This window comes from Lethenteron reissneri, chromosome 65 (assembly GCF_015708825.2).
Source record: "Lethenteron reissneri isolate LAM-NWPU_2019-01 chromosome 65, ASM1570882v1, whole genome shotgun sequence".
Lineage (NCBI taxonomy): Eukaryota > Metazoa > Chordata > Hyperoartia > Petromyzontiformes > Petromyzontidae > Lethenteron > Lethenteron reissneri.
In genome coordinates this window covers 9831626-9851094 of record NC_083843.1, presented here as the reverse complement: position 1 = coordinate 9851094, position 19469 = coordinate 9831626, and the positions used below count along the sequence as shown (strand labels likewise).

The 19469-nt window shown below is 45.2% G+C and overlaps 1 protein-coding gene across 1 annotated transcript in view; it reads left to right on the top strand.

The window, feature by feature from the left end:
* Positions 1-10113, top strand: part of LOC133359542 (tripartite motif-containing protein 14-like) — a 28935-nt gene extending 18822 nt beyond the window's left edge. Inside the window, exons 4-6 of the mRNA XM_061577982.1 lie at positions 1805-1827; positions 4661-4764; positions 9182-10113. Of these exons, the coding sequence (XP_061433966.1) occupies positions 1805-1827; positions 4661-4764; positions 9182-9735 (681 nt within the window). The 3' untranslated portion in view covers positions 9736-10113. The remainder of the gene's footprint in view (positions 1-1804; positions 1828-4660; positions 4765-9181) is intronic.
* Positions 10114-19469: the final 9356 nt, after the last annotated feature.

The following is a 19469-nucleotide window of genomic DNA, read 5'->3' as shown; positions in this document are numbered from 1 at the left end:
ACTCCCGTGGCCGTAGTCGCCTGGTTGCCCTCCCCCACCTTTTGACCTTTGACTGGCTGCTTTCCATACTATGTTCATGTTTTGGTTTGCATTCCGCCCCCCCCTGCCTTCGTGGCGTTTGTTATCTCAAAGGGGAGGCACCCTCCCTTCATATGTATATTATTGCTACCATGTGTTGTAACCATGTGTTGGAGATATAGCTAAGTTTGGACTTAAGCTTTCGTGATTGCAGGAACTCATGTACTTTGGTTAATTTGGTAAAGTTACATATAAAGAGGCAAAACAAAAACAAGGGGCATCTGTTTGGTCCCCCCCTCTCCCCTTGGTGACCCCTGACTTGCTGCATTCCATCACAGTTTATGTTTTGGTTTGCAACTCCCCCCCCCTTTCAGCCTTCGTGGTGTCCGCTATCTCAGGAGAGGCCCTCCCTTCATACGTAATTGATTGCACCCTGTGTTGTGTCAAATTGTTGGAAGACAAAGGCGGCCGGGGAGGCTCTGATTCCGTGGAATACATATTATCTGGTCTTGTGTGTTTGACCTATTTCCTTGTATCTCTTTTGGGTTACTCTAGGTCTAATTCCTCCTAATTATTATTTGTTGTATGTTTAACCAAGATTTGTAATGTGCCATCGTTGTTACCACCGCGATTCCGAGGGTTTTGCTAAGCTTTGTTCTCAGTCCGTGTCACCAGGGAGAGATCGGTGTTTTATTCCCGAGTTATATTTTGATATCCTGATATCCTGAGGTTGGAGATATAACTACATTTTAACTACATTTTCACTTATGCTATCTATAATGTCGACTTATTATTATAGCCAAGCTTTGAACTTTTACCGTATTAAAAAAAATTCCAGTTGTAATGTCCGTTTGCCCCTGCTCTGTGTCTGGAGATGTTTGTAAAACGTCCAAAACGTCCGTCGGTCGTGTCATGCGGTCCTTTGACAATCTGGAGATTTCCCAGATCGTCGTTAAGACCTCTTTGCCCCGGAGTTTATTATTTAATGGCTCTTTATGACCTCCAGATGCTTGGTGTGGCTTGTGGGAGGTAGCGAGGTTGAGGCTGTTTCATTTTTTTATCGATTATTATTACAAAAAAATATTTTGGCAGAATTATTCTTAATATCATTTTTTGGAAAAAGGCCTACATATACGACAGTGTCCGCAATGACGGTGCATCGCACGCTGTCCCTTGCTAGAGCTGGCATTGCTCAGTGACATGCACGATGCTGCTACATACGTGATGTTTGCGATGTGAGTACATCACACGCCGTGCCCCTCTAGGGCCAAGACCATACAGTGACATCCGCGATGTCACTACACATACATATAAATTACAATGTATCTTTATTATTCGTTGGGTTATTCACAGTTAACCAAGTACGTTATGTATGTACATTATACATGTATATTACCGACTATTGGGCTCAAATATCTTATGAAAGTCGGGCCTCGTTTTCCGTTTTTGGGCCCAAAAATCGTCCCAAAATTTCTAAACTAATGAAAAAGGTAACGCAATGCTTTGGGTGGATAATTATTTGGAATGTTGGTTCACAATCACTACCACTCGATTTCGAGTGCAATTTATGCCTATTGCCCATGGCAACGGTTCGAGGCCACAACTTGCTGATGAGAACCATCAAGTCCTAATGACTCAACGGCTTTGTCTTGATTACAACCAACAACACTGGGATATGTGAATGGATGAGCGCAGCCCAGCTCATCGCGTCTACCAATCACCGTGTGGTTAACGTGGCTGGAGGGGAACTGACTCGCGCCCACTGTCCTGTGTCTGACTCCTGCAGGTTCACCTGAAGGAGAAAAACCGGTATGGACTCATGAACTCAGAATAACACACGGGGTGACGCCATGTGTGGGACATCGGCTGTGTGATGATGATGAGTGTAATAATGCTGTGTGTAATGATGCTGTGTAAGGCATTGGCTGTGATGATGCTGTGTGTGATGATGCTTTGTGTGATTATGCTGTGTGTAATGATGCTGCGTGTGATGATGCTTTGTGTTATGATGCTGTCTGTGATGATGCTGTGTGATTATTATTTTTGATGATGCTGTGTGCGATGATGATGTGTGCGATTATTCTGTGTGTGATGATGCCGTGTGTGATGATGATGCTGTGTGTGATGATGCTTTATAGCAGGGGTCCCCAACCCTCGAGCCACGGACCGGTACAGGCCACGGACCGGTAGCGGTCCGTGGCCTGTTAGGAACCAGGCCGCACAGCAGGAGGTGAGCGGTGGGTGAGCGAATGAAACTTCATCTATATTTACAGCCGCTCCCCATTGCTCACATTACCGTCTGAGCTCCACCTCCTGTCAGATCAACGGTGGCATTAGATTCTCATAGGAGCGCGAACCCTACTGTCAACTGCGCATGCGAGGGATCTAGGTTGTGCGCTCCTTATGAGAAGTCAAAATCCGACACTTATTTTAGTCCACGCCTGGCCCGCCCATTATTTTATTTACCACTTCCGTCCGCGCCTCTTTCCCGCACTGCGCACTTGTCTCAGTCACAGTGTTTGGTAAGCACACAAGCTAACCCTAGGCAAAATGAGTAAAAAACAAATGTCGTGGGAGATAATCTTTGAAAAGGGATAAAGACCCAATAATGAGACAGGAGAAGACTCTAAGACCGCCAACAAAAAAGAAAGCTGCCAAAAAAAAAGAAAGCTGCATTTAAAAGAAAATAGCAAGAGTCCTACTTAAATTACGGGTTCATTGCAACAGGTGATTCACATTCTTCAAGCCTGCTTTGTATAATATGTGGTGACCGGCTATCCCACAAAGCCATGAAACCTTCAAAACTGCTTCGCCACATGGAGACCAAGCACCCTGCATTAAAAGATAAGCCTTTAGAGTTTTTCAAAAGAAAAAAACGTGAACACGAGGAACAGAAGCAATTATTGAAGGCCACCACTTCATCAATGTGTCTGCACTGAGAGCATCATTCTTTGTGGCTAACCGCATTGCTAAAGCCAAGAAGTCCTTACTATTGGTGAAGAGTTGATCCTGCCTGCTGCTAAGGATATTTGCCATGAACTGCAGTTCAAAAGGTGGTACGTGTTCCTCTTTCGGCTAGCACCATAACTAGACGAATTGATGAATTAGCAGAGGGTATTGAGGCACAATTGTTAGAGAGGATTAATGAGTCACCGTGGTACGCAATCCAGGTTGACGAGTCTACCGATGTTGACAACAAGGCAACAATGCTTGTTTTTGTGCGATATATTTTTCAGGAGGATGTGCATGAGGATATGTTATGTGCACTTTTGTTGCCAACCAACACCACAGCTGCAGAACTATTCAAGTCTTTGAATGATTACAAATCAGGAAAACTGAATTGGTCATTTTGTGTCGGTATATGCACGGATGGAGCAGCTGCCATGACTGGACGGCTTTCTGGTTTCACTACTCGAGTCAAGGAGGTCGCTTCTGAATGTCAGTCTACGCACTGTGTCATCCATAGAGAAATTCTGGCTAGCCGAAAAATGTCACCTGAACTTAACAACATTTTGCAGGATGTGATTAAAATTATCAACCACATTAAAGTGCATGCCCTTAACTTACGTCTGTTCGCGCAGCTCTGTGAGGAGATGGACTCAGAGCACACACGTCTTTTCTTATACACAGAAGTGAGATGGCTTTCTAAAGGTAAATCACTGGCCAGAGTTTTTGAGTTATGAGAGCTGCTCCAGAGATTTATTTTAGAAAAACAGTCACCACTGGTAGCACATTTCAGTGACACAAAATGGGTTGCAAAACTTACTTACGTGACATTCAACCTGCTCAACGAAGTCAATCTGTCACTTCATGGGAGAATGACAACTGTGTTCAAGTCGGCAGATAAACTGGCTGCATTCAAAGCCAAACTGGAATTATGGGGGCAACGAATGAACATTGGGACTTTTGACATGTTTCAAACATTAGCAGAGATTTTGAAAGAGACTGAACCAGGACATTTTTTCTCCCAGCTGGTGCATGATCACCTATCTCAGCTTTCAAAAGAATTTGAGCATTACTTCCCAACCACAAAAAACCCCCAAACTGGGAAGGAATGGATCTGCGACCCATTTGTGAATAAGCCAGGTGAATCGACTTTGTCCGTGCTAGAAGAGGATCAACTGCTTTCGATCGCAAATGACGGTGACCTTAAAAGTATGTTAGAGACAACTTCAAATCTCCATACATTCTGGATTAAAGACAAGGCGGAAAATCCTGAGATTACCACAAAAGCACTGAAAAGCCTGCTTCCATTTCCAACATCCTATCTTTTTGAAGCAGGGTTTTCTGCATTGACAGCAACCAAAACGAGATTATGGAGTGGACTGGACATAAGCAACACACTTCGTGTGTCACTGTCTAGAAATAAAGTGCACAATAAATGCAATGCGCTCGAATCATCCCGAAACCCCCCCCCAACCCCCACCCCCCCCCCCCCCCGATCCGTGAAAAAATTGTCTTTCACGAAACCGGTCCCTGGTGCCAAAAAGGTTGGGGACCGCTGATTTATAGGGCACTGGCTGTGTGTGGTGATGCTGCATGTGATGATGCTATGTGCGATAATGCTTTGTGATTATGCTATGCATCATGATGATGTGTAAAACACGGGCTGTGTGAGTCACTTCTGGTTGTGGTGTCATAGGAGAGGCACTCAGAAGGAAGCTCCACACTCATCTCCCAGCAAAGAAGACATTGCCACGATCAGCGCACAGCAGCGAGCTCTGATCAACTTGCTGCCGTTAATGTGTGAGTAACACGGACTCTTCCCACGTGTGCATGTATGTTATTGCGTATGTAATTGTGTCTGTGTGTATGTATCGATGAAATGGAGTGTATGGAAAGTGGTAGTCTAGCAGTTGGCATGCTGTGCTACAAATCCAGCCACTGGAGTTCGATTACTGCTCACGACCAACACAAGTCACGATTATCTCAACAGTTCCTGGGCCACCCCTAGGTAAACTCAGCCGTAAATACACGGTTGGCTATGTGCAGTGCGAAAGAGGTTCAACATACATACAAATGAGTATCTGGTGCAGTATTTAAACATAGACATGAGGGAGACAAAAGGGGCCAGGCGTGGTGCTGGCCATCCACCCCCTCGTCCGCCGTGCCATTCTTCAAAGGTGCTCGCTAACAGCACTTCCCCAAAGGTCTGTTAAGGATATACGGGGTATCTTTGCCTTTGTAATAGTGTATTTATGCATGTATCTTGAACTTCTTTCACACCATACGTAGCCAACCATGCTAATCGGAGGTATATGGGTGTATGGGTGAGCGAGAGTGAATGTTCAATGAAGATGGGATGGTTTGTGCACTGAGCTACACACATGGTCATCTACATGTGATTCACGGCCATGGCTGGATTCAGAACCAATGTTGGACGTCTCCTAGGTCGACTCAGCCTTAATGAGTACCTAGTACGTCTTGCAGACATCAGCACTGTGGGCAAAAATGCAGCCTGTGGGATTTTTACGGTGGAATGATAATGCCTATGGCTTTTTAAACGAGATCAATGTAATTTTAGGAAGTTTATGGTTGATTGTCAATACCCAAGGATCATACATCCAGACTAATACACATTTGAGATTATTGGGCTTCATATTAACAGCCTGATGCTCAGATAGCTAAACTATAGCACTTTTATAATTCTTAGTTTCCCCAGTTAATGGCTGAAGCTCACAGAGCCAGATTAAGGCATAACCTTGGTGAATCTTGTCTATCACTACACCGGCCATGCACAGATAAATATTACGACTGTAATGTATTAATTCGACAATAATATATAGAACACACACACACGAGTGTATTTAACTATTACATGAGCTCCATTGATATTACACGTCTGTATTATCCAGTGAGGAATGATGTTGGCCAAAGTAACCATTGTAGCAGATTAATCTATGAGTATAAGTCTTCTCTGTGATCGATGTCATCAATAGACTCTAGAAATACTACATCACCATTGTGATGGATAGGGTCCATTGTTGATGCTGTAGGCTTATAACCAGACTAAGGCAGCCTACGGATTCTGATTATTCATTCATAACGCTTGGGGCTGCTATATCCCTACTAAGGCACAGTAAGGATTATTGGGGTTCAATATTAATACCCGAGACTCACAGATACAGACTGGGCTATTACTGTGGCTGACCATGTGCATCACTGTGCATACATACAGATACATTCCTATTGCCCATGTATTGCAATACCTCTACGTTAACGAACAACACACACACGAGTGTAAAGGAGTATAACATGAGCTCTATTAACGCTACACTTATGTATTATTGAATGAGGATGCTGTTGCTATGCTGTGTGTGTGAGTGTTTTACACATAGACACTGTTGCTGAGATTCTGATGATTCATTATTAGTACTTGAGGCTGCGATATCCAGACTCAGCCATAGTTAGGATTCGTAGAGTCCAGTGTTAATGCCTAAAGCTCCTAGAATCAAAGGCACCTTTAGGATTATGCGTTAACATTCAGATGTATACGAGACAGCCAGACCAATGTTTAACCTTGGTTGACCGTGTAAATCACTTTGTAGGAAAAAAGGTAAATTGCTATAAAACATATATCAATATATCTACACATTAATATATAGAACACACACAGAACACTATTACATGAGCTCTATTAACACTACACGTGTGTATAATTGAGTGAGGATGCTATTGGAATTCTGTTTGCGAGCCTTTGACACACAGACAAACTAATGGCTGATATTCTTAGGATTAATTACACTATGTAACACAATTTTTGTTCCTGGGTAGTAAGTGTTATTTCGTATTTACTTATAAGTATAAACATGTTTATTATTCCAGGACAGTGATATTTAGAAATTTACCTATTTTCAATGAGGAAACGGGCGAATTTGTGTCTTTACGGTCACATAAAGTCAGAAATAAACAACGTATGAATCAAAATTAACATGTATTTATTGGAAAGTAATAAAAAAATTACTACAATAGATTTAGAAGTGAGACTTTTTTCGAGATTTACGATTATACTGTAAATCACATTCATGAATCAGCCCCCAAATGTAGTCATCGGCAAGTCCACTCAGCTCCACGTCCTCCTGTACCACGTCACTCCATCTCTTCTCGAGCCCGTACCGCGCCCGTTTAGCCCCCTCGATCAGGCCGAACAAAACCTGTTTGGGCATGCGGTGATTGGGAATGCTGGCTACATGGCCCAGCCAACGCAGCCTTGCATGCCGGAGGTGCTCACCGATGGGACTTTGTCCAGATCTTTCGAGGATTTGCGAGCTCACGCAATCCAGCCTGGTTAAACCCAGGATTGATCGTAGGCAGGCCAGCCTAAATGTTTCTAACCGGCGAAAGTGTTCAATTAGGGGGGTCGACGTTTCGCAAGCGTAGAGAAGGGAGGGAATGACTATTGCCAAGAAGACCCGAAGCTTCGTGCGGAGCGACAGACCAGATAGCTTCCACACAGCGTTGCGCAACCGATGAAAAGATAATGCCGCTCGACTGATTCCGAGTGAGACCTCTGCTGTTAAACCAGAGCCGGACATGAGTACACTGCCCAGGTATGGGAAACTCTCCACTCTCTCCACAACTGCCCATCACCGAATGGGAGTTGTGGGGGTGGAGTGCCCGATGGTTGAAAATACAAAGGCAGGTGCTACGTTGTTGTGGGGCTGATGGTAAGGCCCCACCTCTTAGTGGCACACTCCAGTTTCAGCAGCAGCGCCTCTAACTCCTCCTCTGAATGAGCTGCAATTACCAGATCGTCGGCATACATAACGTGGTTGACTAATAGGGAGCCATCCCTTGACCGCACCGAGGCATTAACTAGATCGAAATTCCTCCGGTACTGCGACTGAAGGCTTCACAAACTACGTGGTCGAAATAGATGTTAAATAGTGTTGGAGCCAGAGGACATCCCTGTCGCACCCCAAGGTGTACAGTGAATGGCTCAGACCCCCGGCCACGTAGTTTTACCCGGGCCTGCTCATCATCATGAAGGTCCTTAATGAGCGTCAGCAGAGGGTCAGGGACTCCGAAAGCATGAAAAACAACCCAGAGCCCAGGCCTACTGATGTTATCATAGGCCTTGACCAGGTCAATGAAGCAGAGATGTAGGTCTTGTTGGAATTCCCTATACCTCTGCTGTCGCAGACGGAGAAAAAATATGGCATCTGTGCAGGACCGCCCTTTCCTGAAACCGCATTGGGGCTCCGCAAGCCTTTCCTCAGCGTACCTAGCAAGGCGATGTTGAATAATCCTTTGAATATGAATAATCCTTTCCAGGACTTTTCCCGGCACACTGAGGAGTGAGATGCCCCTGTAGTTGTTACAGTCTGTGCGGTCCCCCTTCTTAAAGAGGGGGACCACCAGGGCATCCTTCCAATCCTTTCAGAACCCATCCAGTGGCCCAGACTTTTGTTATGATGTCATGTAGGGCAGTCTTCGCACAAACACCACCCTCCCTCAGCATTTCGCTTGGAAGATCATCTCTGCCTGGTGCCTTTCCTGGTCTCAGACTCTGGATCGCCTTCAGTATATCCTCAACAGATGGCACCTCAGCCAGCCACTCACAGGGGGTGACTTCCTCCTCCAATATTTGAGGCACCGCAGCCTCAGAAGGGTCATCCCCACTTTGTCCCATAATGTTTTCCAGGCTGAGGGATTCCCATTACACTATCACACACACACGAGTGTACATAACTACACTATCACACACACACGGGTGTACATCACTACACTATCACACAAAGCCCAGCAGGAGTTGGGCCTTGGTAGGGCTCGCATGGGCGGCCACCACTATGCATAGCAGGTGCTATAGGCTGTGGGGCTCCATGGCGGACAGCAGATGGCCGGTCAGACAAACACACATCTGTACTGTACTTCTGTGCTCTCGCCAACTACGCCACCTGCCTTCGCCAACACGCGGTGACCGGCGTGGTGAAGTATGGTCAAATATCCCCCCACGACCCGCATGGTATAGGGAGGGCCTCATCCAGCAGTGGATTGAAAAAGTGTCCATTACATGTTATCACACCGATAGCTTCGCATTATAACATTGTATAGTAATTCTCATTATGAATTGTTCTATTGTATTGTACGTGTGGTAGTGCACGAATGCTATTGTTATAGTTGTGCTGTTGTTACACGGCTACTGTGATTGTCGTTACTGCAGATGGACGCTCACCAACTCTGGACCCAAACTCGGCCCACAACAACCTCCAGATTTCTTTGGATCTCAGGATGGTGACGCGAACCACTGTCTCCCGGGGTCGCCCCGATCGCCACCCATGCCGGTTTGATGTCTATTACCAAGCCCTGTGCTCCAAAAGCTTTTCGTCCGGTCAGCACTACTGGGAGGTAGACGTGGGGGGAGCGGCGGGGGGCTGTATGGTTGGAGTCGCATACGAGACGATCGCACGGAAAGGGAGTGGTGACAAGTGTAGGCTGGGAGAGAACGACTCATCCTGGGTTTTATGTAAAAATAACAACAGCTGCTGCATTATTCATGGTGGTGTCTGGACTTCAGTGCCGGTGAGGGATCCTCCCCGGAGAGTCGGGTGTCACCTGCACTGGGAGGCGGGGCTGCTGTCATTTTACTGCGCCGACTCCATGGAGCTGTTGCACTCCATCCACCACTCGTTTAGTCAACCGCTCTACCCCGCACTGTGGGTGGGTGATGTTGTTGGTAGCTCAGTGAGGATTCTGGATTTGAGTCGTGCGTCCTGAGAGCACGGAGTGTGAGCAGCGCAGAGGAGCAGCGCAGAGAAACGGGCACAACGCACAGACTCACGCACACAAAGACACAGACCCCCGTGTAGCCTTAACAGGCTGTTGGGGCAAGTGCTGTTAGCAAGCACCTATGAAGGCTGGCACGGCACTCGAGGGGGTAGGTGGCCAACACCACGCCCGGCCGCCTTTGTCTTCCCAGTGGTGACGTTTACACACTGCACCAGGGACTCATTTGAGGCTGAGTCGACCTAGGGGAGGCCCATGACCGGTTTACGAACAACATTGATAGCGATTATTTGAATCGGTTTTGGGTCTCCCCTAGGTCGATTCAGCTTCAAATGAGAACCTGCTACGGTGTGTAAACATTGCCACTGGGGAGACAAAGACGGTCGGGCGTGGTTCTGGCCACCCACCCCCTCGTGTGCTGTGGCGGCCTTCATAGGTGGTGGCTAACAGCACTTGCCCCAACAGTATTTTAAGGCTATATGGGGATCTTTGTCTTTGGGTGAGTGGGTTGGTGTGTGTTTTCCTTTCTGTGTGTCGTTGCTATTGTGTCTTTGTATTTGTGTGTGTCTGGGCGTGGTGCTGGCCACCCACTCCCTCGTTTGCCACAGTGCCGGCCTTCATAGGTGCTCCTCGCAAACTGCACTTGCCCCTACAGTCTGTTAAGGCTATACGGAGGATAATTTTCTTTGGGTTCGTGGGTTGGTCTGTATGCCTTTGTCTGTGTGTGTGTGTTTGTTACTGTGTCTTTGTGTCTGTGTCTTTGTTTTGGTGCTGGCCACCCACCCCCCTCGTGTGCTGCTACTTGCTACGAACAGCCCTTTCCCCAACAGTCTGTTAAGGCTACATAGACACACACAGATAGACACACACTCACATACACACAGACACACTCACATACACACAGATGCACACATACACACAGACTCACACAGATACACACACACATATACACACAGATACAAAAAGTGTTTGTGTCTTTGTCTTTAGTGTATAGAGAGCCATGTGCGAGTGTGGGGTGGAGCGGTGGTGCAGTGGTTAGCTCACTGGTGGGGGAGGGCAGGGGGAGCCAAGCTTCTCTCTGACGTCATCATCCCTCGCACCGCGCGCCGCGTGGCGCTCAACGCCGAGAGGGCGGAGCTCCACCGCGGGCGTGCTGGGAACACGCGTCACGTGACGCTACGGAGTGACGCGCGCCGTCCCCTCGCGGTCACTCGCTCGTTGGGCGATAAACCCGCGGTGGGAATGGGATGGCATCACTAGGGGGGACTACTCGTGGTGTGTGCTGAGCGTCGCTTGGCTAAAACATTTTTGTTATAACCAGGGGTCGAGTGACCCCCTCCTCCCCCTCCTCCCCCCACCCAAACTAGTTTTATTTTACAGGGCATAGAGAGAGAGAGTAGCCATTTAACACATAATAGTAGTAGGAGGTCTTTCGCCACCAATATTATTCGTAAAGTTTTGTTTCGATTAATATTTTAATTATCTGCTGTCAGACTTATGGACCTGAAGCCACAACCTTCAATGTATGGGATAACGCTTCTGCTGACAACAATGGGAACTGTGTTTTGACTTTGAAGTGGGTTAAAGTTATTAAGCGCCTGATATATATCTAGAGTGAGGATCTACCTTACAATACGACACGACTAATATTGTCTCAACACGCATTAATAACATAAAGACACTGTGTGTTATTACAGGGATAGAGAAAATGTAAACTCAAAATATACAGCAGCTTTCAGGGTCGTAATCCAACCCACGACCTTCTTCATACCAAGCGAGGGAGTTAACATATCCGAGCCACAACGGCGTCCCTCCTTAACGTGAGACACCAATCCGGTGTGAACCCAACCTCGAGTCTCAAACTGTTTAGCATCGCTTAGATGATTTGAGACATTGATTATATTGTACCAGTTGAAATAATTGTGTAAACGCTAATTGCATTGTGCTTTGGGCTGTGTGTGAGCTTTCTGATTGCTGCATTGCTAGCGTCGGTTTGACTTGTTTTGCTTTTTTCATTTTTGTGACCCAGGTCAATTTTGTCAATGAGACTCATCCTGATCTCCTGAGTTCTCACCTCGTTGAACTCAAATTCAACTCGATCATCATCAGCATCAGCAGAAGTGTCATCTGCAGCAGAATTAGTAACAGCAACAGGACCTACAGCATCAGCAGCGGTAGCTCCATCATTAGCATCATCATCGTAAGCGTCAGGAGTAGTACCAACAGCATAAAAAATAATGTAAGCATTTCCAGCAGCAACAGAATCATCACCATCAGCAGTAGAAGCAGCGAATGCAGCAACAATCACTCTTACAACCGACACTCATCCTGGTCTCTTGAGTTCTCACCTGGTTAAACAAATCGACTTTAACACGTAGGCTTCCGCGACCAATATTTTCAATAATAAAGGTTTCTTGGTTAGATCGCGAAAATATACATAGACTTGATTGTGTTCTGGGTTACCTGTGATTTGGAATCACATTTTATTGTGGGTCAAGGGTCAATGTGTGTGTGGTGATGAATAAAAACGTTAAATCTGAACATCAGTTTACTGTACTGGGATGTATGGGCTCATGTGGTGGGTGAGTTTCCTAGTCTCTATGTGGCTGGGCGGTGGCAGTTTGACATCGTGATATCAGTAGTGACTATGCACGTGGCCTGTAATCCCGCACTGTGGAGCCGAGGGTTGGTGGGACCCCTCGAATGTTGTGAAGCCCACTTCCCGAAGGAGCCGAGGAGGTGCCTTACTCAGGTTGCATCGTAACAATAGCCTGATTACTAATCTAGTATATAATTACAATCACTCCCCCCTTGAATCTTTGCACCTGATGAGTTAATGAGTTAATGATGACGTCACTCTGCTGCTGCCATATATAAGAACGGGAGACACAGCAGAGCCTCACCATTCTGGCGAATTGCCCGATGATGCTGGATGCAATTACCAGCGAAACGTCGTACTCAAATTGTAAATGTTGTGGCTTCAACACACCGGTGGGCTAAAGCAGTGAACTATTTGTCTTTGTCAACGTGACACATTTTTACTGATTGGCCGTGTCGGGTGGTGGAGGGTTACGACACATTTATAAATAACGCGATCTAAACCCAAAAACGTTGATTATGAATAACATTGGTCGCGAAAGCCTGCCACGTGTTAAACAGGTTGGCTCTGCCAGGAGAACCCCGTACAGCAAAGAGTGGACTAAAATCTTCTGTCCCTTCTGTATGGCGTAGAGTGTAGCGCCGTTTCAGGCGCAGGTTTTCTCCGGGTCCTCCAATTTATTCCCACATTCACACAGGCAAACATTCATTGACTAAAGACATCTTCTTCTTGGTTCTTTCGGTAAAGTTACGTAGAATGGAAATAATAAAATAATTAACATAATAAAATAATACTTTATTATATTATTTAATATTATTATTTTATTATGTTATTTTATTTTTAAATGTTTTATTATTATTTTATTATTTCCATTCTACGTGACTTTACCGAAAGAACCAAGAAGATGAATCCCTGCAGTCACGAAAGCTTTAAATCGAAATGTTATTATGTTGTATTTTTATTATTTTATTATTTCCATTCTACGTGACTTTACCAAAAGAACCAAGAAAATGAATCCCTGCAGTCACGAAAGCTTTAAATCAAATAGTTATTATGTAGTATTTTTATTATTTTATTATTTCCATTCTACGTGACTTTACCGAAAGAACCAAGAAGATAAATCCCTGCAGTTACGAAAGCTTTAACTCGAAATTTAAAGACATCTTAATATATATAGAGGAGCGCAGAGATTTGGTAATAAGTTTAACACGTAGGCTTTCACGACCAATATCATCCATAACACATGTATGGGGGGTTAGAACACGTAAATATATAAATGATGAAGCTAGTTGTAATTACTGGTGATACGTCGTACTCAGATTGTAAATGTTGTGGCTTGGCTTTGCTTTTCAACACACAGGTGTGCTGTACTATTAACAAATTAGCATGTTCTATTCACGTGACAAACCTTACTAATTGGCTGTGTCAGGTGGTGGCAGGTTTATTGACACATTTATATATTTACGCGATATAACCCAAAGAAAACCTATATTATAGATTTGGTAATCGTTGGTGAAGCCAGCTAATCACCACCTGACTGATGCTTTCCCGCTTGCCTCTGGTTCCTCGACGATCTTGAGATATGTGCTTTGTACACGTAATGTCATCAGAATGGAATCTCACGAAAAACCGATGACATACGCATACGTCATCGAAATAGGTTAATATATACATCAGCTGAACGATCGCAATCATATGCATGACTCAATATGTACCAAACATATTCAAGCTATATGTACTATACTCTTTGGATCTTTCGGTAAAGTCACGTATGTATAAAAATAATAGATCACCACGTTTCGATCACAACACAAACAATCGTCATCAGGTGGGACAGCCACGGCAAGAAAAAACTGCTAAAGTAGGCGAGAGATCTGCCGTGGCACGAGGTCATATAGGCCTCAGCAGTAGGGGGGTAGTGTATAGTGTAGTGTATAGTGTAGTGTACAGTAGTGGTGTATAGTGTAGTGTATAGTGTAGTTTATAGTGTAGTGTATAGCAGTGTAGTGTATAGTGTAGTGTGTAGTGTAGTGTATAGTGTAGTGTATAGTGTAGTGTATAGTGTAGTGTATAGTGTAGTGTATAGTTTAGTTTATAGTGTAGTGTATAGTAGTGGTGTATAGTGTAGTGTATAGTGTAGTGTATAGTGTAGTGTATAGTGTAGTGTATAGTAGTGGTGTATAGTGTAGTGTATAGTGTAGTGTATAGTAGTGGTGTGTAGTGTATAGTGTAGTGTATAGTGTAGTGTATAGTGTATAGTGTAGTGTATAGTAATGTAGTGTATAGTAGTGTAGTGTATAGTAGTGTAGTGTATAGTGTAGTGTATAGTGTAGTGTGTAGTGTACTGTATAGTGTAGTGTATAGTGAAGTAGGCGAGAGACCTGCCATGGCACGAGGTTATATAGGCCTCGGCAGTAAGGGGGGAGAGAGAAGTGGGGGGGGGGGGGGGGGGGGGAAGGAGGCGGGGCAGAAAGTCGACCCCGCAGCAGCACCCGGGTCACTGGAGTAGAGAACGGAGAGAGATGCACAGAGAGAGAGAGAGAGAGAGCGAGAGAAAGACACACAGAGAGTCGGAAATAACAGCTGACATAGGCAGGCAGGATGGAAACATCACTGTCAGTTAAGACTTTACCTGGTTAATAACGTCCTTCCAATGATTGCTCAGTTTGTGCCCATCTTCTCGGTTGAAGTTGTGTCCGTGTTTATATATCGGGATGGCTTCATGAACAAATCTCTGAAAATAGCCGGTGGGTTTGCAGAGTACCTTCGTCTTGGAAAAGTCAATTTCGTGTGAGCCCACTGCGTTAAAACAATGATCAGCAACAGCAGAGGTATTGGTCCTACCATGTATCAGATCTGCTTTGTGTTCGCGAACACGGTCCGAGACATGTCGTTTTATTTCCCCAATGTAACTGATGCCGCAGCCACAACTCAGTTTGTAGACAACCTGGCATTGCATATCAGGAATCACATCCTTTACAGTTTGGATCAAATCACGATTTTTGCGTACTGTTGTGAAACGAACCTGGATCTTGTGTTTGTTTAAGATTTTGGAAATATTTTTGGTAACCCCTGCTAGGTATGCCAAAAGAACATGCGTTTTCAGCACAGCTTTGTATTCCTGCGAGACTTTAAGATTGAAAAAGACTGAAAAAGATAAGGTATTGACACCCGAAATGTATTGCAACAGAATGATACTGCATCTAAGCTGGACTCAAAGACTAAACAACATAGACGCAAGAAACAAGGTTGCACAGAAGAAGACCTATTGCAGGCAGCTATGAGAAGGAAACTGTCACTATTTGTACATTGTGGGATAGACAACAGCAGGAAAATGTAACGTCTGTTGTTCAGATAAATGGAAGGAACAGGAAAGAGAGGAAGACCTAACAGAGAATGACTTGACGACGACATCATAAAGAGGTTGGTGCCGGAAAGATCTGGCACTACTTGAGGATATTAGCACAAGACTTAAGAAAGGGGAAACAAATGACGAAATGTGCAGTTGAAACCTACGGGCTATCTGCCCATGGATAGTGATGGAGATCTTCAAGGGAGCTTTGCACTTTCACACAAACAACACAGAAAATAAAGTGGACAGCTACACAGGTGGAGGCGACTGGCGAAATCTATCAAACAAGTGCAAAATTAAATCGTCCAACACAAACCGGGAGTGCCGCTCGCCCTGTAACCATGAAGACCGCCCCCAGCACCTCTCCCCAAATCTCAAGGGAGTTCAGGTGTTTGAGAATTATAATGTTTGAATTAAGTACAGTACACAGTAGAGGTTCAGGCTTTTCAGAGTTTTAATATGTGAATTAAGTATAGTACATAGTAGAGGTTCAGGTGTTTCAGATTTAATGTTTGAAGTACTGTACAAGTCTTGATTTGAAGCTTTCGTGACTGCAGGAATCTATACTCTTTGGTTCTTTCGGTAAAGTCACGCAGTTAGAAACTAACTACGTGATTTTACAGTAGAGTACAAGTGTTGTGTTGTTACGGTATATCTGTCAACCCCTTATCAGTGGCTACTTTATTACAGACCAATTCAGACCTTATTGGTAATCCCGTGCCCCTTATAAATCTCAACGTTCTTCCTACAAAGTCCCATCCCAAGGGACAAAACACAAACAAATAGACACAAAAAAATGTTGCCCATATTGAAACGGCTGTACACCGTATGGACCTGAAAACTCAATTTCCCTGTACAAGAATACGGGTAAGCCGTATGGGTTGACGGGTATGTTACGCGTGTAGACAAACTTAGCTTTGATGTAGTGGTAAACAAGGGGGGCGCTCCAGAGCTATGGTTCGAGTTGAAGTGAGTCGCGCTTTGTGGTTGTTCCCCATTTTGTGATTATTATAAAATAGTTTTTATGACTGGACCATTTTTGAGTGTGATAATATTACACTACACAAATTGATAAGGGGCCGAATTTAGGAAATCGACTACACGGGTTAAACAGCGAAGTACAATACAGGAGTACATTAGGTTTCCTGCACAGTAAATCACATCGCAGGAGCACTCCCCTATCAGAATTCACAGCAACAGGAGCCCCACTTCTGAGCAGGAGGTTCGATGACTATCCCGTGTTAATTTACTTATTTTTCTTGCAGATCTTGTGCTCTAACTGTATGACAGTCCCGTGTACTGTAGAATCATTAGCTAAGTAAATACACCCCTTTTGACACAGTTCCCCTCAGCCCTTTCCCCTCAGGAGAGATCCTTCCTCCACCTCAGGCAGGAGAGGCTGACTAAATGAGTGGTGAATCACGTGCAGCAGCTCAATAGAGTCAGCATGATAGCTGTATCACTTGATACAGCTATCGTGCTGTGACGGTTCCTCCTGAAGACGGAAGCTTGTGTTGCCTCCGAAACGTCGTAATTTTTATTTTATTTTTTATTTTACTTTTATAAATTTTAATTTTTTTACCTAGCCGTCTTCAGGTGAAGAACAGGTGTGTCAAGGAGACAGAATCTAAATGTCTCCTTGACACACCTGTTCTTCACCTGAAGACGGATACTTGCGTTGTGGCCGATACGTCGTGAGAATTATTTTATTTTTATTATTTTATTAATTTCTTTCTACGTGACTTTACCAAAAGAACCAAGAAGACCATGTTTGAACACAAGGATGCTCAGAGAGCAATGGTGGCACAGCGCCCCCTACTGGACGATCTGCGTGAAGTGCAACAAAGGCACAGACTGCCGCCACCTGCTGGCTTGCTGGGGAGTGGCATCCACGAGGTATTGTGGAATGTCCTCGTCTGTCTCTCTCTACAGAGACGCAGAGCTTTGAGTCGAGTGAAATCCGGTGACTCGCGTGAAAAAAAAAACCGACAGGGACTTTCCCATATTCTTAGGTTTTTTCGGTAAAGTCACGTAGATAAAAAATTAAAATGAATAAAAGTAAAAGAAAAATAAAAGAAAAATCACGACGTTTCGGAGGCAACACAAGCTTCCGTCTTCAGGTGGAACCGTCACAGCACGATAGCTGTATCACTTGATATCACTTGATACAGCAATCGTGCTGTGACGGTTCCACCTGAAGACAGAAGCTTGTGTTGCCTCCGAAACGTCGTGAGTTTTATTTTATTTTGATTAATTTTACATTTTTACCTTCGTGACTTTACCGAAAAAACCTAAGAATATGAATCCTTGCAGTCACGAAAGCTTCAAATCTAGAAGGGACTTTCCCAGCCACGTGCACCGTGACACTGACCCAACCGGCGTCTCTTCCTCTGCAGTCGATCTCTCTCCCCTCCACCGTTACAGCGCACTCCTTGAGGCCGCGTAGATGAAAGGATCCTCACCCCGTGTGTCCCATCCTCCCAGCGATGTTCATACGCGAGCCCTCACCCCATGGCACGTGCAGGTATTGTGTGTCTTTCCCTCGATCGATGCGGGGTTTGGTTTGTGCGATTTAGCGTGCAGTAATACCACCGTGGCAAGATGTTAACTACCTCGCCTGGTATGCCTGCTGCTGTATAGTTGGAGTCTGCGTGTCTCTTTCATCATCATCACGGTGGCTAGATGTTACCTCGCCTGGTATACAGGAGCTCGTGGTTTCGATCCCGACCCTGACGCCTGCTGCTGTATATTTGGAGTGTGCGTGTCTCTCTCTCATCATTATCACGGTGGCTAGGAGATGCTAACTATCTCACCTGGTATACAGGAGGTCTTGGGATCGATCCAGACCCTGACGTCTGCTACTGTATATTTGGAGTCTGCGTCTCTCTCTCATCATCATCACAGTGGCTCGGAGATGTTAACTATCTCACCTGGTATACAGGAGGTCTTGGGATCGATCCAGACCCTGACGCCTGCTGCTGTATATTTGAAATCTGCATGTTTCTCTCATCATCATCACGGTGGCTAGGAGACGTTAACTACCTCGCCTGGTATACAGGAGGTCGTGGGTTCGATCCCGACCCTGACGTCTGCTGCTGTATATTTGGAGACTGCGTCTCTCTCTCATCATCATCGCGGTGGCTAGGAGATGTTAACTACCTCGCCTGGTATGCAGGTCGTGGGTTCGATTCCGACCCTGATGCCTGCTGATGTATATTTGGAGTCTGCGTGTCTCTCTCTCATCATCATCATCACGGTGGCTAGGAAATGTTAACTACCTCGCCCGGTATGCAGGAGGTCGTGGGTTCGATCCCGACCCTGACGTCTGCTGCTGTATATTTGGAGACTGCGTCTGTCTCTCATCATCATCGCGGTGGCTAGGAGATGTTAACTACCTCGCCTGGTATGCAGGTCGTGGGTTTGATTCCGACCCTGATGCCTGCTGCTGTATATTTGGAGTCTGCGTGTCTCTCTCTCATCATTATCACTGTAGCTAGATGTTAACTACCTCGCCTGGTATGCAGGAGGTCGTGGATTCGATCCCGACCCTGACGGCTGCTGCTGCTGTATATTTGGAGTTTGCGTGTCTTTTTCACCGTGGTCACGTGACAATGCAGCCTTTAGAGAGGTGCTCCGGAACGCTAAATTAGACGAAACCTTTCGCCAGGATGGCGCCGTGCATATTAATGTTTTTATATTGCTGTTGTTATAAAGTCACGAAAAATACCATGCAGCATTTTCATTAAGTAGTTGTATATAGCGAAACGTCGCACT